The sequence below is a fragment of the Rhineura floridana genome, chromosome 13, assembly GCF_030035675.1.
Source record: "Rhineura floridana isolate rRhiFlo1 chromosome 13, rRhiFlo1.hap2, whole genome shotgun sequence".
In the NCBI taxonomy this organism is placed as follows: Eukaryota; Metazoa; Chordata; class Lepidosauria; order Squamata; family Rhineuridae; genus Rhineura; species Rhineura floridana.
In genome coordinates, this window is record NC_084492.1 from 27,777,217 (window position 1) to 27,800,505 (window position 23,289).

At 43.7% G+C, this 23,289-nt stretch overlaps 1 protein-coding gene across 1 annotated transcript in view; it reads right to left on the minus strand.

Annotated features, from left to right (window-relative positions):
• The window catches only part of N4BP1 (NEDD4 binding protein 1), a 28,642-nt gene extending 26,620 nt beyond the window's left edge, over positions 1-2,022 (minus strand). The window contains exon 1 of the mRNA XM_061593964.1: positions 1,424-2,022. Coding sequence (XP_061449948.1) covers positions 1,424-1,723 — 300 coding nt within the window. The 5' untranslated portion in view covers positions 1,724-2,022. The remainder of the gene's footprint in view (positions 1-1,423) is intronic.
• Positions 2,023-23,289: the final 21,267 nt, after the last annotated feature.

A 23,289-nucleotide genomic window follows, 5' to 3' on the forward strand; every position in this document is an offset into this window, starting at 1 on the left:
TCTGTATAAGGGTAGAGGCATACTTACTGTTGTGCCAGTTCCAGTGTGCCTCCAACTCTGTTTTCTGAAAATGGGGTCACATGACACTGGTCAAACCCTGTCCCTTTCTAAAATAAATCTTGGTGAGACCAGCTCAAATGTGTGTGTGTGTGTGTTTTTAAAAAAATCCGTTTCAAACAGATTTTGCAACTGATTGGCAGATCAACCCTTTACCCCTCCAGGTGAGGCCAATGGAAACGCTTTGCTGTAGGCAACTAGAGTGTTCGCAGCTAAGGCAGCTTTCTATATTCCTAGGTCCTGCTTGTAGGTTTTTGAAAGGCATTTGGTTGGGCATAGGAGGCCAGAACATAAGAACATAAGAAGAGCCTGCTGGATCAGGCCAGTGGCCCATCTAGTCCAGCATCCTGTTCTCACAGTGGCCAACCAGGTGCCTGGGGGAAGCCCGCAAGCAGGACCCGACTGCAAGAACACTCTCCCCTCCTGAGGCTTCCGGCAACTGGTTTTCAGAAGCATGCTGCCTCTGACTAGGGTGGCACAGCACAGCCATCATGGCTAGTAGCCATTGATAGCCTTGTCCTCCATGAATTTGTCTAATCTTCTTTTAAAGCCATCCAAGCTGGTGGCCATTACTGCATCTTGTGGGAGCAAATTCCATAGTTTAACTATGCGCTGAGTAAAGAAGTACTTCCTTTTGTCTGTCCTGAATCTTCCAACATTGATGAAACTGAGGCTATCATGAAAAGACAGGATTCAATAGAAAAGACAACAATACTAGGGAAAACAAAAGCGAGTAGAAAAAGAGGAAGACCAAACAATTGGATTGACTCCATAAAGGAAGCCACAGACCTGAACTTACAAGATCTGAACAGGGTGGTTCAGGACAGATGCTCTTGTAGGTCACTGATTCATAGGGTTGCCATAAGTCGTAATCGACTTGAAGGCATATACACATACAGAAGGAAGCAGGATTCACAGGCATTAGTCTTATCAAGCAGAGCTTCTATTTCACATCCAATATACCTGTGGCTCACCATACGTTGTTGGTCTCCAACTCTCATCAGTCCAGCCAGCACAGCCAATGGTCAGGGACTGTGGCCGCTGTAATCCAGCATCTAGAGGGCAACAGACTGCCCACCCCTACTGTATACAAGCACACAAACTGAGTAAACTGCCTTATACCGAGTCAGACCTTTAGTCCATCTGGTTCAGTGTTGCCGACGCTGACTGGCAGCAGCTCTCCAGGGTTTCAGGCAAGGGTCTTTCCCAGCCCTGCCTGGAGAAGCCAGGGATCGAGACCTAGGGCCTTCTGCGTGCAAGGCAGATGATCCTACGGCCCTCCTCCTGCATACCCAGAGATATCCTTGCAGTATTAGAGAGGAGCCTTCCAAGTACCCCCTCGGCTGCCTGCCTGCCTACTACGTACCTTGGCGCTGCGCACGTCCGCCCGCTCGCCCCGAAGACTCAGCCAGATCCTGCGCGCGGGGGCGGCTGGCTCCTGCCCGAGTTCCAGGGCCGCCCAGCCGCCGCTGTTCAGCGACCCCAAGACGGCCATGCGCACCCGAAAGAGGCGCTCGATGTAGGCGCGACTCCGCTCCAGGAAACCGTTTTTCTCCTCCGGCACTGTGAACTCGTCCAGCACCGGCTCGGCCCCGCCTCCGCTACGACCCTCCGACGGCGACGTTGAGGCGGCGGGGGTGATGGTAGTCGTACTAAAGGCCGCCATTACAGCGGCCCGGGGCTCCCCGCGCAGCGGCGAGAGGAGTTGGAGAAGTAACAGCAGCGGGACCAGCGCTGGCGGCGGTCGCCACTGCCGCTTCCCATTTCTTCGGACTCGGCAGGAGTCACGAAAACAAACCGCCGGGGAAACTCCCCCTCCGCCACCCTTCCCCACACCCCGGAAGGGCTAATGCCTCATCGCTATGCAACGGTTACGTCACCATGAGGCGCCAATGCGCCGCACAGAGGGGGGCGGCGCGGGTTTGCTACTCATTGCTCTGCCATGGCAAAAGTCCGGGATTGGGGGAGGAAGGGAAAGAGCGGCTGCATCGCTTTGCCCATACGCACAGCCTCCGGCCGCCATTTTAAGTAAGGGCGCAGTGGGTCTTGGGAGAGCTAGAATCTTGTGCCGTGTTTGAAGTAGACACCGCTGTTTTGGACATTTTGTGGGTTTTGTAAAGGATTAATCTAATATTGTCCAATTGTTTCTCCTCTGTCTTCTACCACACGCTAGCCTTGCCAGATATCTACCGTGCATTTATTTTTTAATTTTATTTATTATTTCTGTTTATCAGCCACCTCGTGTGAATTCTGGTGTAGGTGGCTTACAATACTTTAAATAAAAGTAGTTTTAAAGACATAGACATAGCAATAATACAAATACACACTGAAAGCCAAAACAGCTTGAAGTAATAAAACAATGCCAAACACAGTACATTTTAAGGTCATCTGTAGTTTAAGAATGCAAAAAAGATTAACAGCATAACAAGAACCATGCTGGGTCAGACCAAAGGCCTGTCTAGTCCAGCATCTTGTTTCTTGACCCACCGTGATCAGTCAGATGCCTTGGGAAGCCCACAAGGAGGACAATACCTCTTCCACTGTTGCTGCTCAGCCACTGGGATCCAGAGGGATGCAGTCGGGGTCTGTGAAGGTAGCATACCACCATCATGACTAGAAGCCAGTGATGGCCTTTATCATTCATCCTTTTGTTTAATCCCCTTCTAAAGCCATCTTAAATTGTGACCATTCTGTGACAGCAAATCCCATAGTCTGAAAGTCCACCAGGTGAAGCCTGTGGGCAGGGACTGTCTTGTGTGTTGTTGATCTTAAGTAAGCCACTTTGGGGCTCCATTGGCTTGGGTGTGGAGGAAGTTTTGTGTGGCCATGTTCTTTCTCTCTGAGTACGGGTGCGTCTGACATTTTCTGACATACCACAACCTTGTCATGAATGATACTTTTTAAAAATTCCAAATGAGTCCACAAGGCCCCACAAGTTAGGAATCTGGTTTATGGCACAATATATTCTAGATATACTGATATGGGGCTCCACACAAGTGTTGGTAATATAAACGTATCATTTAAAATGGGTTATATACAGATACATGGTAATGCAGGCCTGCAGCAGGAGAGTGCTTCCACACTAGGCATTTAGTGTGCAATTGCCATGCTGTGTTCACACACTTTTTACAGGGCACCCATAGAACGCCATCATTTAATCATTGTCATCATGTCAGGTCCACTGGCCTCCAAACTCCCCCATTCTTGTCTTCCATGTAGGGATATGGGAGAAATTCAATTCAGTTCACATTTAAAGCTGAATCTATCAAAGTTGCCCTTTATGCAACAATAAGAACCGAAACACTTATGCGAATATTGCAATGCAGTAGTCCAATCAAAGAATGTTTACAAAAATGAATATATATCTGAGAAACGTGTAAAATGAATATAATAGTGAAAATAATACACAAAATGCATTTTATTAGGAGAAATTGCTTGCAAAAATGTGTACCTCAGTGAGAACAGAAGAAAAAGTCTGTTTATTAGGAGAAATTTGCATTAAAATTAAGGGGGAAAATCACAATTTGCTGCAGAACTGAATTTAAGACTGGGAAAATGAGAAAGGCAGAGAATTGAAATTGATAGATCTTTTCATCTGTACTTCCCTGTGAGGTAAGGTGCTTCCTGATGGGTAGTTCTTGGCACTACCCAATCATTATTTGCCTATTGTAAGCTCGAAGCAGAATTACACACTAACTGAGGTTTTCTATGGCTGTAAACACACTAGTTACTGGATCAAAGCATTTTCATTAGCCAAACCTTGAGGGGGAATGGGTTTATCTGCCGATCAGTTGCAATATCTCTTAGAAGAGAATTTTTTTTAAAAAAGACACTCAAGCTGCTCGTACCGGATTTCACAGGAAAAACAGGCAGGGTTTGAGGGCTCGTCCAAATTGACTTTGATAATCCATGTTTTCCATATGTGCTTTGTCATCTGACAGTCCCCACTAGCCTGTCTGCTCATTCTTTGCCAATATAAAAACGCTTTTTTTGTGCCTGCACACGCAGCGAGGAGGACCCATACTTCTCGCTTTTTCCCAGCTCCACTCCTGATTGGTTCACTTTTCCCGGGCTTCTTCCCCCGGACATTCGCGCACATGCGCAAAAGTGATTGGATGGGAATGACGGAAGGGGTGTGGGGAAATGGCCAAGGACCACCCATGAACTGCCTACATCGCCAAAATCCGGGGTATTGCATCCTAGTGCTATGTTGAAGCGGGTGATTCCCGGTTTAAAAAAAGGAAATCGCATTTTTTGCAATACTGCAGATGCGGATTTAAACACTATAACATCTGCAAAAACGGGCAACATCGTATGGACCATGGAAAATTAATGAAGACACAAAGTGATCATATCGCTCATTTACAGTCGTTTGGACGAGTAGTGAGTAGCATTGTGTGCCCCGGTTTTCAAAAGAGAGAGGTAGAGACGCACTGGAACCAGCCGAACAATCAGTGTTGTTCTACCCTATGTGTACATCCCAGTATGTTCAGTCCACAGAAGTGGGTGTAACATAGCTGTTGTGGTGGAAAAGGAATCAATGGGCAGTATTCAACTAAATAAAAATGCTAGCGGAAGTATTACTGCTAATACAACAGGATTCCTCCCCTCTCCTCCCCTGTGCACTATCCCCAGATCTGCTTCAGAGGGTTGGAGGCACTCCCGGAACAGATGGGAGAGGAGGAGAAGGGGACAGTATTCTGTTGCACAAGGAAAAATCTTTGTGCTGACAGAACTTTTGCCTAAGCGCTATGTTGAATACAATCCAATATGTTTGTTTATTCTGCAAATTTCAAACCGATGCCTTCTTCCACACACAGATTCTAGAGGAGTATACATTAAAAAATCCAAGTATCAATACATTTATTAAAATGATTAAAAAAATCAAAATGACATAATGCAATCTGAGAAAATAAATTCCAAAGCTATTCAGCCAACTAAAAGAACAGTAAAAACACCTGGGCAAATAAAAGCAACCTTACCAGGCAGTAAAAGGAGGACAACGTTGGCATCAGTGAGTTAGGAAATCAGACAGGAGGAGAAAGCCAGTGACACAGAAGAAAGGCACAGAACACACCCTCAACCAGAAGTGACTCATTACACATGAGGAAAGAGTTAGTGCAGGAGAGTTGCAGGGTAGGACAAAGCATGTTTATTTTGTATAAGGAAAGACTCCAGTTTTATACAGCTGCAGACCCTTCATGAGCAGCAAATGCTTTTTGAAACAGTGTGCATCTCTAAAGGTCTTAATACACAGGAAGGTTGTTATGGGAAGAGGTGCTCCATCGGATATTTGGGTTGCAAGCTGTTTAGGTCAGGGATGCGGAACCATTTTCAGCCCAGGGGCCACATTGCCTTCTACACAATCTTCTGGGGGCCACCACACACCAGGGGTGGGTGGGACCAGAGGCAAACATGGGCGGAACTATGAATGTGAATGTTACCTTTGTACAGTAGGCCAGTTTCTGCACACACCCCTCTCTGTCCTCCATCCAGACAAGTGAGATACATTATCAGAGTTCAAGGACATATTCAAGGAAAAACACTCAACGAGGGTACAAAGAAGGGCCAGTGAGGGATGTGGGCTGGGGAGAATCCCAAAGGCTAGACAGAGAAATTTGGAGGGCCATCTTTGGCCCCGTAAGCCTGAGATTCCCCAACTCTGGTTTAGGTTGTAAAATTAAGCACCAGCACTTTGAACTGGACTCAGAAATGAATAGTCAGTCAATGCAATTCCTTCAGAATACTTGCACTATGGTTCCATCAGATAAATACTGTAGCCAAAACTGCATGCCAGAATTATTGGCATGCATTCTACTTCTGTCTACACAATCCTTTGCTTCTTCAGTAATGTACATTTGATTGTAAATATGCAGATACAAAGCACCACCCTTATTTCTTGATCTGTTTACAGTACATGAGACTGTGCCTTTTTTTTTTTTTTTACCATAACCACACACTTCCTTGATGGATATCTTGAGTTATTGGTGCCATCAACTGGTTGGATGGAGCTAGTGCAACTTTCAGCAGTAAAATTAATACAGACTATTGTTTATAAAAAACGGGTGCTTTTTTGTATGAGGGTGATTTCAGGCAGAGGCTTAACATGGTGAACCAGTAGTTCAGATATCACAGATGGGTCGTTGGCGACAGGTTTTTGTTAATTTATTGGATTTTTCCTAGAAAGGGTAAATCCAGATTAAATGGGAGGAAAATACGAGCTGGCATTTTGATGCCAGTGACACCACATGGATGCTGTGAAACTACAATAAACACTAGGGATGGATGAGAAATTTGATTCAGTTCGCATTCCATGCCGAATCTATCAAAGGTGATGGCAGGGGTTGCACTAGATTAGAGATGCGGAACCTGCGACTCTCCAGATTTCATTGGATTCAAACTCCCATCAGCCCCGACCAGCATGGCCAATGGTGACGGATGACGGGACCTGTATTCTAGCAACATTTAGAGGACCACAGCTTCCCCATATCTAGACCATATGAACTCCAAGGTCCCCTTCCAACACTTCAGTTATTCTAAGCCTCATTGAAATGAACAGCAATTGTGCAAGAGCATTGTCAGTGCTTTTGTGCAACTCCTGTTCACCCAGATGGTGTGGTGTGCGAGCCAGTGGTGGTGTAGTGGCTAGAGTGCTGGACTGTGTTCTGGGACACAAGGGTTCAAATCCCCACTTAGCCATAAAGCTCACTGGGTGACTTTAGACCGGTCACCATCTCCCAGCTTAACCTACTTCACAGGTATTGGAGTTTAGTATATATAGCAGCAGAGTGCAGAAATGAACAGTGTGGTAAGACTGTTGGTCGAAAGATTAAAGAAACTTAAGGTTTATTAGTCCTGGGAGTAATGCCATTACTCCTGACATTATGGAGTCATGTGGTTAACCCTTGCTTATACTATGTAACTAACAAGAAGAAGGAAGTAAAGCCTGAGAAAAATAACCTACATATTAAGTGGCTGTGTGTGTGTTATGTGCCTTCATTACGACTTATGGCGACCCTATGAATCAGCGACCTCCAGTACCATCTGTTGTAAACCACGCTGTTCAGATCTTGTAAGTTCAGGTCTGTGGGTTCCTTTATGGAATCAATCCATCTCTTGTTTGGCCTTCCTCTTTTTCTACTCCCTTCTGTTTTTCCCAGCATTATTGTCTTTTCTAGTGAATCCTGTCTTCTCATGATGTGTCCAAAGTATGATAACCTCAGCAAGGGAAGAATAGGTTGCCTTTCTTTCTATTGCCCCCTGCCCCAGTTCGGGTTTCTTGTTGCAAGGGCTGGTGCTTTAGTCCCAACAACAGAGTTGTTGTTAAGAGTAGCGTAGTGGCAAATTCAGAAGTGCAGGGTCCCCGTATGATAGTCACAGCCATGCCCCCCTCGGCTCTTTTATTGCTGTTGGGTTGAGAATGAGATCCTTGTTAATGCCATCTCCCACAACCACAGACATTCCTAGGACCCAGCATGAAAGGGCAGAGTGTTAGCTACTGAAAAGAGTGTGGCTGACTCACCTCCTTTCACTCTGATTGGCTCCAATCAGCAGGAATGGACTAGGAAGCATGTCAGAAGACTCTTCTCAGTGGTTAACACACTACCCTTTCACGCTGATTGGCTCGTAGGATGCTGGAGACATAGGGACCCTTCTGGGACCCGGCTTCCAAAAAAGTAAGAGGTCTAAGACCCTCCCCGAGACCCCAGACAACTACACCCCTGGTTGTAAGGATAAAATGGGGCAGGAGAAGAAGCATGTATGCTGCCACCTTGACTCCAGGGAGGAAAGGAGAATCTAAATATAATAAATATATCCATAAATTTCAAGTGAGCTTGCACAGGAAAAAAGTCTTGCAGCTGGAGTAGTGGGATGGTGCTGCAGACCTGTTCTCTCAACACCAGTGTTGCTCCCATTTAGCTGAATGCTGGGGGGGGGGTGTAAGGCAGGGGGAGAAATTTGATCCAGTTTGCATTTCAAGCTAAATCTATCAGATCCGCGTTTTCCGAAACAATATGAGACCCAAGACACAGCCATCCTTCACAATTTTGCACATTCGAATGTTGCAATGCAGTTCTCCAGCCAAACCACGTTTACAAAAACACATATGATAGGGGAAAGCATGCGTAAAAATGAAGACATGAGTGAAAATGACATGCAAAGTGCTTTCTGTTGGGAAAAATTGCTTGCAAAAAGGTCTACTTTAGTCAAACCTGCATACACAAGTGTGCTTATTAGAGGAAATGAACACTGAAATGCTGAATAATTTTCATGAGGATTTCTTTCTTTTTTTTAAAAAAAGCAAATTGCTGCAGAACTGAATTTAACATTGGAAAAATGAGAAACGGCGAGAACTGAAACCGACAGCTCCTTACATCCCTAGCAGGGGGTGGGGTAGGGCGGTGGCCACATTGGGGCTGTGCAGGAACAACACTGAAGCATAAGAACAGAAGAAGAGCCTGCTGGGTCGGGCCAGTGGCCCATCTAGTCCAGCATCCTGTTCTCACAGTGGCCAGCCAGATGCCCATGGGAAGCCTGCAAGCAGGACCTGAGAGCAACAGCGCTCTCCCCACTTGCGGTTCCCAGCAACTGGCATTCAGATGCACACTGCCTCCAATAGTGGAGGTAAAACGTAGACATCTTGGCAAGTGGCCATTGATGGCCTTATCCATGAATTATCTAACTCTCTTTAAAAGCCAAACGTTGGCGGCCATCACTGCCTCTTAGGGGAGCAAGTTCCACAGTTTAACTATGCCCTGTGAAAAGAAGTACTTTCTTTTGTCTGTCCTGAATCCTCCAACATTCAGCTTCATTGGATGTCTAGGAGTTCTACTGTTATGAGAGAGCGAGAGAGCACTGGATAGGCTCCATAGACATGCCCACAAAGCCCCAGCCTCACTGCCAATCTGATCTGAAACCATCCAGGTGAATGGCAGTGATACCAGTGTCAGAAAGGTGGCTCTGTAGCACCGTGCAACCATGCCACCTGCTCCTGCCTACTGCCTGAGCCTTACAGATCTGTTCAGTGTCCTCCACTCTGCCACATTTAATGGAACCCCATGATCACCAAAGGTAGTTACTTCCCTTTGCCTGGGGGTAGAACTACCTCTGTTTCTACCCCATTGCTAATGAAGTATTCTAACAACGTAGAAAGTATAAAAGTTTTAAATGAGAGAATCAAAACATTTCCCAGTTAGAGTCTCAGTGGCCATAGAAGCTGGGTATTTGCAATTTTAATTAATGGGCTCGACGTTTGTTTGTGAGGCCCACATTTTACATGTTTGCTGGGATTCCTTAATTAGTTCCAAAAACCTGCAGGTGTTTCTGGCATGGGTTTGTTTGGCTGCCAGAGATTCAAGCAGAGATCTGTGCGTGTTGAACATATCAATATTTTGTTGTATGATAATGAGTCATATTCAACTTCCCCATGCTTTCGGGTTTGTGTTTGGAGTGAAAACGTTCTGACTTTCGAACAGAACGAACACACAAAAGGGGGAATAGCTGCCATTAGAAGACAGAGAGAGTGAGCATGTTAAACACTGTTCAGGCACGAGCAAGAATGACAACTTACGTTGCCATTGTAAATCAGATGTCTTTTAGGAATTGTTGCCCCAAATACAGCTGAAACGTTGCATGCAAAATGTATTGGAATCTTAATTGCTGCATTCCAAACAAGATTAAAAGAGTGTTACATGGTTCAGAAACTCTGCCAGAAAAGGAAATAGCCGTGGATGTGGTGATGGTAGAGGGGATGTTGGCTAGGATTCAAAGAGATATTTTGACTCCTGCAAGGGACTTGAGCAAGCCAGTAGAATTTTTTATTCCACCCACCTTTTGAACAGCTAACGCCCTCCCCGACTTACTACCCATTGCTTTTCAAACTTCCTTCTGTAAAAATAAAATAAACACAGTTTGCCAGATGCCTTTTTTTTTGGGGGGGGAAGGAGAAAAAACCCCAACCAAGTCTAAACAGGAGCAGGCAGAAGGTAAATCAGGAACTACTGGTAGAGGACAATCAATCAATCAATCCCTAGCATCACTTGGTGTGGCTGGCAAGGCCATATTTGCACCTGAATAATGAATCAAATTGGAATGACGGAGTGGATCCAAAACAGATCAGGCTGCTTCCAAACCTTACAGGTACAAGGTGAATCTTGTGGTTGTTGCATGCCCCTAGTATACAGTCATCATGACATTAGCCATTGATAGCCTATTCTCCATGAATGTATCTAATGCCATTTTAAAGCTGTCCAAGTTGGTGGCCATAAGGACGTCACGTGGATGTGAATGCCACATTTTAACTATGTCCTTCCTTTTGTCTGTCCTGAATCTCCCGCCATTCAGTTTCACTGGATCACAAGTGAGGAGAGTGCTGCTGCGGTCAGATCCTGCTTTGGACCTCTTATTGGCATCTGGTTGGCCACTGTGAGAAAAGAATGCTGAACTAGATGGATCATTGTCCTGATCCAGCAGTACTTTTTTATGTTCTCACCTTGGGCTCTAGTATTATCAGAGAGGGATAAAACCTTCACTTTATCCCCAGCAGACATCATCTTCCTCAAACTCTATCATGCCCTGTCTTAGGTCACATCCACACCATACATGGAGAGCACATGGCTTCTCCCAAAGAATCCTGGGAACTGTAGTTTGTTAAGGGTGCTGGGAATTGTTGCTCTGTGAGGAGCAAACTACAGTTCCCAGGATTCTTTGGAGGAAACCATGTGCGTTACATGTATGGTGTGGATGGATGACCCCAATCATCTTTCCCCCCCTAAACTCAATAGATTCAAACATTGTAACTTTTCCTTGTAGAGAAGGTAAGAACACAGGAAGCTGCCTTATACAGGCAGACTATTGATCCTTGTAGCTTAGTATTGTCTACACTGACTGGCAGTGACTCTCCAGGGTTTCAGGCAGGGGGCATTCCCAGCCCTACCTGGAGTTTCTGGGGAATAACCTGGGATCTTCTGCATGAAAAACAGATGCTCTAGCAGTAAGCTATGGCCCTTCCCCTAATTGGATTCATAATGGTTGACATAATCACATTGTTCACACTATAATAAGCAACATTCCTGTAATTGAGGTAGGAAGTCACAACATCCGGAGTTCTGAAATTACAAATGCTCTATCTAAATCCCATGTCAGCTGGCGAGCATGCAAACCTTTCAAAGCATTTCAGAAAAGCAAGCAACCTCTGCTTCAGGTATTCTAGCTTTAGATAGCTTTGCAAAATCACTTTTTTTTAAGGAGAGGAGAATATACAGACCCTCTTTGGAACTGATTGCGATAATAAATACAGGCAAATTAGAAAATGGCTTGGGTGTTTTGATGCGAGGATTTTCCATTTTTAAAAAGACCCACCAAACTGATAGTGTGTAAACATAAAACACCAGTAGGGGGCATCCTTTCACTTTTGTAATCCTTTGGAGACACTATTATGCCTGCAAACTGAATTTCCTTTTTGTTTATGGCATTAATTCTAAGGTTAAGGTTGGCCTGCGGTGAGCAATAATAAGTTTAACCTTTGACTTTATACAATAAGACGTAATTTATCATTTCTTGACTCTTTTGTAAGTGCGTTGCTACCCTCAACTCCACTTAAGATAAATAAAGGGACTCTAGCATGTAATATTTGGAAGGGAGTGTCTATATATGCAAAACAAAATCTAGATCAAGAAGAAAGTTAAGGATGAATAAATATTGTAAGATCTCCAAACATTCTGTTTGCTACAAAAATGAAACAATTCTCTAGATCTTTTTTTAAAAAATATATTGTTGAATTATAGGCCTTTCTCCTAGAATGTCAACTGAGCAGACATTAAAATAAACATTCGATCTATGGGAAGATTGTATGTTGTCAGAAAGATGATCAACTAGAAATGACACAATTGGCATCTTAATGATTTTTGAAAATAATTATCCTCATTTGGATGTTTGCACTGGATCTAGAAATGAAAAGGGATTTAAATATCTTGCATTTGGACAAGATTTATATCTACTCCAGTTATGAAGTCTTTATACAGAAGTCAATGGGTTACAAATGTATGGCCACTGAAGAGGAGTTTATATTGAAATGCGTCGGGCTGATTAATTTCAGGACCACTCACTTTAAATTGGCATTTGGCCTATAAGAACAGAGGAGTGCATTTCTTAATATTTGCTTGTAGTGTATATTTATGTTGTGGAATATTTAAAAATATTGTCATGCTTGTAAACACATAACTTAGAATTTTACTTCAATTTTGTTTTTTGAAGTTGTATTCTGTTAAGGAGAATGGAACTTTTATTTATGTATTAATTTTGGCTAGCTGGCAGAAAAGGCAAAGGACAATAATAGATTTCTGTTTTTTTATCTTAATTTTAAAAAGAGTGGTGCACTTTAGATGAATGTTTATTTATATTTGTATCCTACTTTTCCTACAAGAAGCTCAAGGCGGTATACATAGCTCCCTGCTCCTACCTGTCTTCACAACAACCTTTGAAGCAGGATAGGCTGAGAGACAGTGATTGGCCCAAAGTCACCCAACAAGCCTAATGGATGGGTGAAGATTTGAATTTGTGTCTCTTCTATCCTAGTCCAACACTCTAACCACTACACTACACTGTCTTTTTGCCCTGGGCTCTGCCACTCTGTCCTGCAACCACCAAGAAAAAGAAAAGTGCTCTATTTGCTGGCGCCACCCCCAGAACTGCTACAAGCTACACCTCAAGTGAAGGCAAAACCACAGTGCTGCCACTGAAAATGGCAGTTCCAACTCTAGCGTCTCCCTAACGTGTAATTCAATTTACCTTGAGCCTTGGTGCCATTTTGCAGGAGGTTTTCCCAACCCTGTCAATGAAGTGAAATGGATTTGCAGTAGGGTTGCCGGGTTCAGGGCCTGAGACTGATCCTGTATCTTAGCCAAGTGCAGGTGTTCTGGCAACCCTGTAATGGGAAAAACCACAAGGTGGAATTCTCCCTCCCCCCTGCACAACTTTTAAAGATACAGAAAACCTGTTGGAGGCTGGGCCTGGCAATCAAGAGGTCTTCTGTATCTTTAAAAGTTGTGCAGGGAGAAAGGAGAATTTCACCTTGTGTTTTTTCCCATTACAGTGTTGCAAGAACACCTGCACTTGGCTGACTTTCTCTTCTCCTAAAGATACAGGATCAGTCTCAGGCCCTGAACCTGGCAACCCTAATTTGCAGGATCAAATGCTACCCCAAATTAACCCCCGCAAGGAACTCCTTGTGTATAGAGAATGAGATTGTAGGGCAAAGGATTCTAAACTAGCTTTCTCCATTGTGTGTGTAGGAAATTGTGTATGCATGAGAGCATTCAGGCTGGTGACTCCCAACCTGTAGTCTGAAATAGTACAACCTAGGAAGAGTTTACAACTATATGACCAGCTCTTTGCGTAGATCAGACCTTACTGTAACTATCTGCTCCTGGTTGTCCATCCAAACAACTATTTCTGAGTTTTGGGGGCAGAGTGTTCTGCCTTTTGGAGCATCATCACAGAGGAAGCCCTCTCCCACATTGCCCAAAGACAATGACACATGCAAGAGTGTTGCAACAGCTGATATTAAAGGACAGGCAAATTTGTTCTCTCTTTCCAGTCCTAATTTTGTTCTTCTCTGTTTCGGCTATTGTCACTTCTGTATAGGGACGCCCCATTGGATCAGAGATGGAAAAGGGAATCACTTTTGCTCACTTTAGAACTACTTCGTAAACTAATAGCAATCTCAGTTCTCTAAGTGCCATTCCATATTTATTTATTTTATTTATAAATATATTCGTATACTGCTATTTCATTTCAAAACATCAAAGTGGTTTACAAGTTTTTTAAAAAACACACCGAAAAACACCATACTGTAAAAACCATTACAAATACAGCAAAAACGAAGTTCAACTCTTGCAAGAGGACATCTTCATTGCCTGCATATGTATGGTGGAACAGAAACATTTTCAGCTGGCAATTAAAAGTTAAAGCAGAAGGTGCCTGCTGAATCTCTGTTGGCAGAGATATGTCGCCAAAACGGCACCGCCCAAATGCAAGAGGGAGGTGTTGACAGGCCGAAGGGGACCTCAGAGTTTGCAGAAGTACATAAAATTCTTAGGGGGAAAACACACCAACTCCCCCCCCCCCAGTATGGATTGGACATGCTTAGCAGACATGGAATGCTGACTGACCTTGAGGGGGATGGGAAACTGGGAGGGAGGATGGAATGGAGTGGTTGGATACTTGAACAGGAAGCACTGCACACTGCAACATTTTGTTGCAGGCTCCACTTATAAGGTTGTATCCAGTATTAGTCATACTCAGAGTAGACCTATTGAAATTAATAGGCATGGCTAACTTAGGCCTATTTATTCAGTGGGTCTATTCTGAGTCAAAGTTAGTAGGATACAACCCATAATAAATATTGATTGCAGACAGGTAATGCAATTTCCTTCAGCCTCAATAATACCTGCACTATTTCCCGCCACATTTTCTTTTGTGCAAATTGTTTTCAGCTTTAAGTCTCTCTCTCTCTCTCTTTAGGAAGAAATTATATCTCTTGGGAGTAGGGGGAGGAAATGGAGCACCAGTCAGTACAGAATGGTCAGGCCATTTTGTTACATGCAGCCATTATGTTAGATGCAGACTAATGCAAACTACTGGCAGTATATACCGGAACAAATCTTGCAAAAATTTGACTTCCTTAATGGGATTTTTCAGGGGGAAAACCCCCTCCCAACTTGGTTTATTGGCCATTTCCTTTTTAAGTGTTTCAACTCTCAGCTGCCAGAGACAGGATACTGGGCTAAAAGAGTCATTGGTCTGACTTATTACGGCAGTTCTTAAGTCCTTATAGGATCAAACTTTCATGCAAAGAATTGAAAGCAAAAGGCTAGGATGGGGAGCCTCCGGGCTATAGGCCGAATTTGGTGCGGCACAGGTTCCAGTTTGGCAACTGAAACTATTTCGCTCAAACGACACCCACCCACCCAACCCCTAACATCCTGGAAGGGACTTGTAAAGAGCCAAGCAATCCCTTGCCCCTTTGCAAAGAGCTCTGTTCAGCACTTTGATATGCTGGTGATGAGCTGATTGTTGGTGCTTCAATACACTGTGCAGGGCTCTTTGCAAGACCTGCAGGGTACTTTGAAGTCCCAACCAGTGGAGGCTGGTGGCGCCAATGTCAATGAGGCAGTGAATCCACTCCGGGTTTTAGTCCAAACTTTCAAGGGCCTCTCCAAGGTGCTGAACCTAGTTTGGGAATAGGCTTCAGCACCTTGGACAGCTGCTTGAAAGTTCAGACTAAAACCCAGAGCAGATTCACTGCTCCACTAACATCGGAGCCACCAGGCTCCACTGGTCTCAAGTATCATGGGGACTTCAGAGCACACAACCAACCTGATGTCATTGTGATGCCAGGCAATGGACAAGTAGGTGGCCCTGCCTACCTGTCAAGTTTGGTCCATTAGGGGTAGAGGAAATAAAGACCTGGCCCCCTGGCCACCCGTACGGTAGCTAATTTTGAGCCTGGCTTGAGAGATGATTGCTCTTGTGTTTATTTATTTTTTTCCCTCTGATGTTCTGTATTAAATTGGCCGCCAGCTATAGTACGAACTCCATGTTAACAGTTAGTTCTGCCTTTTTAAAAATGATCCTCTTCATCCCCCCAATTAAAGTGATTACCTCCAGTAGTGTAGTGCAAATTCAAAAGTGCAGGGTTCCTTTATGACAGTGACAGCCAAGCCTCCTTCACAGCCACGCCCACTTCTAAGATTATGCAACCTTCTAGGAGCATGAAAGGGGAGTGTTTTGACTTCTGAGAAGAGCCTTATCAGTGGCTGACTCAGCAGGAAAGGACAATGGAAGCATGCTAGAAGACTCTTCTCAAAGGCCAAAACATTCCCCTTTCCTGCTGATTGGCTCATAGGATGCTAGAGACACAGGGACTCTGCTAGGACTGGCTCTCAGGAAAGTAAGGGGTCTAAGATCCCCTGATATCCTGGACGACTACACCCTTGCTCACATCTTTACTAACATGCAGGCCCGTTGTCAGCACTTATTTCAGATCAGAGGTCTCTTGGATGCTGGGTTGTGTGTTTTAATTAACTGAGTAGTAAGAGTGAATGATTGTTGAGGAAGTGTGCGTGGTGGGGTGTGAGTGAATGGGATAATGTTTAGCCTCCTTATTTAACTTATAATTGTTTTATTTTTTATTTTTAATGTTATTATATGACTTGGTAGGGTCAGCTTTTAATAGCCCAGGCATTGCAATTGCCATGGTTTGTGCTGTAACAGTGACTTTCTATTATGCCTGTTGCTGTAGTTGTTCCTTGGAGGGGCGGTGTCCTAGAGGTAGAGAATCTGCTTTGCATGCAGAAGGTCCCAGATTCAATCCCTGGCATTTCCAGGTAGGTCTGGGAGAGACCCCTGTCTGAAATCCTTGACTGAGCCACTACCAGTCAGCACAGACAGTACTGAGCTGCATCCGATTCAGTATAAGGCAGCTTCCTATGATTTTTTGTGTGCCGCTTGGAGATTTGCCTAAATGGAAATCATCACAGAAATGCAATATATCAAATCCATGGCATTCTTGGACATCTTCTGGGGCTCTGCTATAGCCCACCACTGATGCCTCCCCTTGTCATTCTGGTCAAAACTGGGCAGCTGGCTCTGGAAGGCATCTTTTTTTAAAACAATTAAACTTCCCACAATGCCTCTGATGTACCATAGCATCAATCTGCTGCATTTGAAATTAAAATGAAAGCTCCTAGATCCAGCTGCCCTGCTCTGATTTGAGCCTCCATTGCCAGATATGTTCTCTTGGAGTGTCTTGCCACTTTGCCAAGAGAACCCACAACCTTAGAGCTGACTTTCTTCCTTTCTTCCTTTCTTTTCCCCTTAAATTGCCATGTGTCCAAAGGACAGTTAGGCATTTTAAGCCGCACTGAGATCATTCGGGGGCAATTGTGACTCAAAGGCTGTCATAAGAGTTGGGAAGATTCTGATCGTCTGTGTCTAATGATACTGCTAGTTTCTCTGTCCTTCTTTGGGGAAGGGCTGAAGCTCAGTACATGGTAGAGCCCATGCTTTGCCTGCAAAAGGTGTCGGGTAAAAATCCCTGGCATCTCTAGGTAGGGCTGGGAAGGTCCCCTACCTTAAAGCCTGGAGGGTTGCTGTCAGGTCAGTGTCAACAATACTGAAGTAGACAGAACAATGGTCTGGCTTCCTAAGCCAAATAGGTGTGGCTGGAGGGCCACCTATAAAAAGTGGAGGAAGGGGGAGTTTGAGGACGATGAAAAAGCCGTAGCTCATCAGTAGGGCATCTGCTTTGCATGCAGAAGGTCCAAGTTTCAATCTCCAGCATCTCCAGGTAGGAATGGAAAAGACTCCTGTCTGAAAACCTGGAAAGCTGCTCCCGGTTTGTGTTGACATTACTGAGCCAGATGGACTGATGGTCTGACTAGGGAGAAGGCAGGTTCTGATGTTCCTGCTTTCTTGCCTAGTTGGCTCTATGATTTTTTTTAAAAAGTATTTTTAAAATCCCCTATTTGCCAGAAACACAGCCCGTCTCATTTTCAGGTGTCAATAGAGCAGACAGCATATGGCAGTGCCATGAATAAATTATTCAGAGGCTCACACCTAAAACAAAAGCAGTGTTGGCTCTTGTGTGTGTTTGTGTGTATGCTTTTTTAAAAAGCTGACATTTTACATTTATATTGAGGCTAATATCGCCTTGATACACACGATGAAGAAGTAGACTGATCTGAATGAATTATTAACTTGCAGCAATTACCGTTTCTCGAGATATCCTGAAATTGCCAGATTGGCTGGTGGGCGGATAGCATTAGATAGAGCATGTGTATATTATAGCCACAAGATTGAACTTGTATCCGTATCTGTCACTTTGGGAAGCAGCCCAATCTGCTTAGGAGCTGCTCCAGGTCAACTAGTTATTCAGGACCAAATCAGATGTGTTAGAAAGAAAGCTTTGTTCCGCCTTTCCCATTCACTATAATGGGCAAATCTAAAAATAGCTACAACTTTTTTCCCCTTTTTCATAGAAGTAAGTGAAATTTGCAGGCATAGGAGCCTGAGTCGACAAAGCAACTCGGAACTTCAGGGTGTCCCTCATTCAACTCGGGATAGCCTTGTTAAAGGTGCACTCTGGCATGTGAAAACTTACCCCTGTTCGCTTGTAATTTGGGAAGAACACAGAACCAAAACACACCCTTAGTAGAAATCTGGGATGAAATGATCTGTGCATTTCAGTTCTCACTGTTTCTACTTTTTTTCTAATCTTAAATTCAGTTCTCCACATTTCTGCAGCAATGTGCCATTTTTTTAAAAAAAAACTCATGAAAATTATTCAGCATTTAGTGCAAATTTCTCCTAATAAATATATTTTTGTATGCAGTTTGACTAATGTACACATTTTTGCAAGTAATTTATCCTCGTAATGCATTTTTGTATGTTGTTTTCACCAATATATTCATTTTGTGCACATTTTTCTCTAATATATGAATTTTTGTAAGTTTTGCTTGGTTGAAGAACTGCATCACAAAATTCGGGTAAGTGCAAATTTTGAAGGACTGCTGTATTTGGTTCTCATTGCTTTGGAAAGTGTAAATTTGATAAATTTGACTTTAAATGTGATCTGAATCAAATTTCTCCCCCATTCCCAGTGTATACTAAGGTCAGTTTACTCATCTCATATCTCTGTGTAATATTCCTACTCAAATTAAACCACTTAGAAACATGACTATCTTCACTCCATTGAATTCAGTGGGTTGCCTTGAGCATGACTTAGATACAACTAGGAGAACCATAATGGATGAAAAGCAGTAAATATATACTGCAATAACAATAATTCTCTAAACCTTATCTGGGGTCTTCCTTTCATTAAAGGCAATTTTCTCTTTTGTCTGCACATCTGAGGAGCCCCTCAGGCTGCAGTAGGTGTCCTGAATTTGTTTTTTTCACCTTCCAGTTTTTACAGAACAAATTGGTTAATCACTAATCTTGCCATCCATAGCCTGTTATTTTAATAAAATGCCCCATCCCCAAACAGATGGCTTCAAAGACTTGTTCGCTGCACCATCCCCCAAAATGGAAAATTATATTTAGAATACCCCCTCCCCCAACTGTGGGGATGTTCTAACCTTTCAGATGTCTGCAGTATCCATCATTCAAATGCTAAATTTCCACAAGTCAAGTGTACCACATGTGAAAGGGATGGGCATGGACAGAATGATAAAAATACACTTCTCCACATGCTTCCAAGGATTTGACATTCGGAAGAACAATGCAAAAACACAGCTGCTGTGTGAGCCTTTTAAGGATGAAATATGGCGGGATCCTCCTATTTTTTCGATGCTTCTAAAAATGAGATGTCAGGATGCCAGTGTGGCACACCAGGTGTGATCTCACCAGCTTGCCAGGAGTGTGATTTGCTCCTCACAATGTCGGTGGTGGAAAAACTGACTGCTGCTTTCCCCAGTTATATAGATGTATGAGAACTGAATGACACAGAACAGCCTCTCCAAGTTGTTCTGCATATCAGCTTAGCCATTTTTTTTATTTCAAGGACAGGCAATCTATACAATGCACAAAGCAGCACAATATTCCCATGTGCTTTAAGAGATGCATCAATATACTTTCTGTTTGTATTCTAGGGGAGGTATGGAGGGGCTACTGACACTCTGTTTTCTGTGCTTCATAATTCCATGTGTAGTTAAGGCGTACTCCCATTGCACAGGTGGGAAAAGAGTTATTAAAGACAATTAGAAGGAGCTGTCATCCTTCACTTCTGCAGCTCAACCATGTAGGATTATATCTGAGACCACCCATATTTCTAACAAGGGGTGTAGTCGTCTGGGGTCTTGGAGAGGGGTCTTAGACCTCTTTCTTTTTTGGGAGCAGGGTCCATATGTCTCCAGCATCCTATGAGCCAATCAGCATGAAAAGAGAGTGTGTTAGCCACTGAGAAGAGTCTTCTAACATGCTTCCTTATCCTTTCCTGCTGATTAGAACCAATCAGAGTGAAAGAAGACTCTTCTCATTAGTTAACACTCTCCCCTTTCATGAGAAGGGGTGTGTCTGTGTGTGTCTGTGTGTGTGTGTTGAGGTTTCAGAATAAGCAAGCAACTGATGAAACAGCCTATAGTCATGAGTTCAAAAAATAGTGAAACAGTAGCCCTATTCATGTATTACAAAAAAACGATGGGGGCTTAAACTGGGGAGGAGAACATGCCCACTAGGCATAAGAGTGAAATTTGATTCAGCTCACAATTTATAGGCTAACCTACCTAATTTGCGCTTTTCAAAACAATACCCCAACCAAAATGCAGCCATCCTTGGAAATTTGCACCTCTCTGAATGTTGCAATGCATTTCTCTAGCTACTAAAGCATATGCAAATGCATATACTAGGGTAAAGTGTGCGTAAACATGCATATATTGGTGAAAATAGACAAAATGCATCATGTAAGGAAAATTGTTCTGCAAAAATGTGTGTATTAGGCAAAATTGCAGTCAAAGGTGCACATATTAGGAAGAATTTGCACTAAAACCCTGTGTAAATTTTCAGGAGGATTTCTGTTTGTTTTTTAAATTGCAAACTGATATGGAAATGTGGAGAACTGAACTTGAGAGGGGGGAAATGAAAAATGGAGAGAAAGTGACATTGACAGATTTGCCTGCTCCTTGCTTCCACTGGTTGTACCCTCAGCCTTCCCACCTTGACTGAAAGGAGCTTGTGAGAACGGCTGAATGCATTTACAAGCTTTCCCATGAACAGGATCCCTCCATTATCAGGGTTTCCCAGTTTCAAGAGGGTTTGTGAGTGTGTTCAACTGAACACGCTTACAGGTCCCCTTCTGACCTTGCCCCTCAGAAGGAGCGGGCATGCATGGCAGGCGTGGAGATATTGAGGACAGGAGCACAGTGCATGCTCCCCTCCCTTTCCCCATTTAAAATACAAGGGCTAATGTATCCCTAGAAGTGGCACTAGGTAACCAAGAAACACTCACCATTCTACATAATACATTTATATAGTTGTACAGGGCCACCCACTTCTACAACATATACTAACTAAAAGCCACAACTGACATTTTAGATACCTAATACAGAATCAGCCCATTGATCTGTCTAGCTTAACACTGTATTGTCAACTGGCAGTTCTCAGAAGAGGGTCCCCCCCATGGGAATGCTTCTAATTAGTGACATGGATGTGATTTGGACAAACCCCAAGGCAAAATGCCTTGGAGGATTTGGGGGCTTGTCAGAAGCGAAGTGGGATCTCTACAAGGCAGCACTAATCAAAGTGGGGATGTCTGAGGTGCTGCGTAGCCTTGGTGATCTGCACATTTAAAAAAATGCTGCAGCAAGTGTGCTGAAAACAAAAGTGATGTCACATAACTCCTGGATGGGTTGATGGGGGAAGGGGCAGCAAACACCAGAGTGGGAAGAGGGTAGAGGGATATCTTCATCATAATCAGAGGAAATAATTTTACCTAGGAAACAAATCCCTTTTAGTTCTTCCTACCCCAAAATCAACTTTAACTAATCAACTAGAACAAAAGCCCCTGGACCTATTTGCAATTTGGCAGGCTTCTTACCTAGGGGAACTCCTCTTACATCTGCAATTTTCAAACCAGTTTATAAAACACCTCCTTTCTTACCCACCCAACAGAAAAATCACAGTGAACATCTTTCTGACATTTGGCAGGATTCATACCCTCAGAAGGGGTGATCTTGCTTGCAAATTTCACCCAGTTCTACCAAAAACATAATAAAAGCTACAGATATTTCCTTTAAAAAAATTTAAAATTAAAAGTACCCAGCACAAAAGCCCTTGCTGGGTCTATTTGCCTGTACTTTGGCAGGTTTTATCCACTTTGGAGAACTCTAAACAGAGCATTTTCTCCTCTCTGCACAGGAAGAAGTTTGGATTCTACCAAACTTTGTTGAGCTAAAAATCCTCCATGGAATTCAAACCACTTCCTCAGAAGTGGGCCTCCTTGGCTTCACTAAGGAGTTCCTGATGGGGAACTCTCTAGCATAGCCAAACACTGCAGGGCTCCCTGTCAGGAACTCTCTAGTGCAGCCAATCACAGCAGGGCTCCCTATCAGCTGATTTGGCACTGACAGGGAGCTCTGCTCACAAAGGAATAATCAAGAGCTCAGTTTAAGGTCCCAATTGTTCCTTTGTGGCTGCATCCATACCTGCCCCGCACCTGACACCACATTTGACATCAGGTGTGGGGCTGGTGGCCGGGGTTTGTGGGAAACTGCCTTGAGGGCCAAAGTGGGACTTGTGCCGGGCCCAATTAGTCCTGCACGTTCTCCATTAGAACTCAAACTTCCTCTTGCCCATCTCTGTTCTGCACCATAGCTTAACAGAGGCCACAGCTGAGGGATAGTGGATACTGCCAAATACAATAATGTAGAAGACTCCAGGATGCAGAGATGGGAGAGTAGGGATGAAAGAATTTCTCTGTTCCTTTGCTTTCTCTAGTGGCTTTGTCATGTCCTGCATTTTGATCCTGGCCCCCATCTGCACCATGCATTTACACCACTATTTAAATAGCTATGGCTTCCCCAAGGAATCCTGGGAATTGTGGTTTATTAAGGGTGCTGAGACTTGCTAGGAGACCCCTATTACCCTCAGAGAGCTGCAATTTCCAGAGTGGTTTAAACAATCAATCCCTCTTCCCAGGGAACTCTGGGTACTGTAGCTCTCTGAGGGGAAGAGGAGTCTCCTCACAACTCCCAGCACCCTTAATAAACTGCACTTCCCAGGATTCTTGTGGGAAGCCACAACTGTTGAAAGTGGTGTAAGTGCTTTAAATATATGGTGCAGATGCAGCCTAGGTAGAGGAATTTCCAAAATTAATTCTTGGAGCATGTACAAATTGTTTGTTTGTTTGTTTTAGCTTTCCATTCATTTGTACCTTTCATCGTATCTGGCATAAGAGTGTCTAATGTATCTAATGTTGTATGTAACATAAAGTGGAACCCAGCCAGATCAAAATGCAAGGTACGGCAAAGCTAAGTTTACCCAAGTGTATGGCTTGTGGGCTGCGGTTGACAACTGGCTCTGACTTCAAGATGTCATTTTGCATCTGGTTCTGCCCCCTAGACTTTATACCTGGCTCTGATTGGTGGACCTCAGGGTTCTAGTAAACAAGCAAAGATTACTTCTAGCAAGTCTTCCAACAAGGCTTTTAAACAGAGACCTTTCCCAGTCTGCATT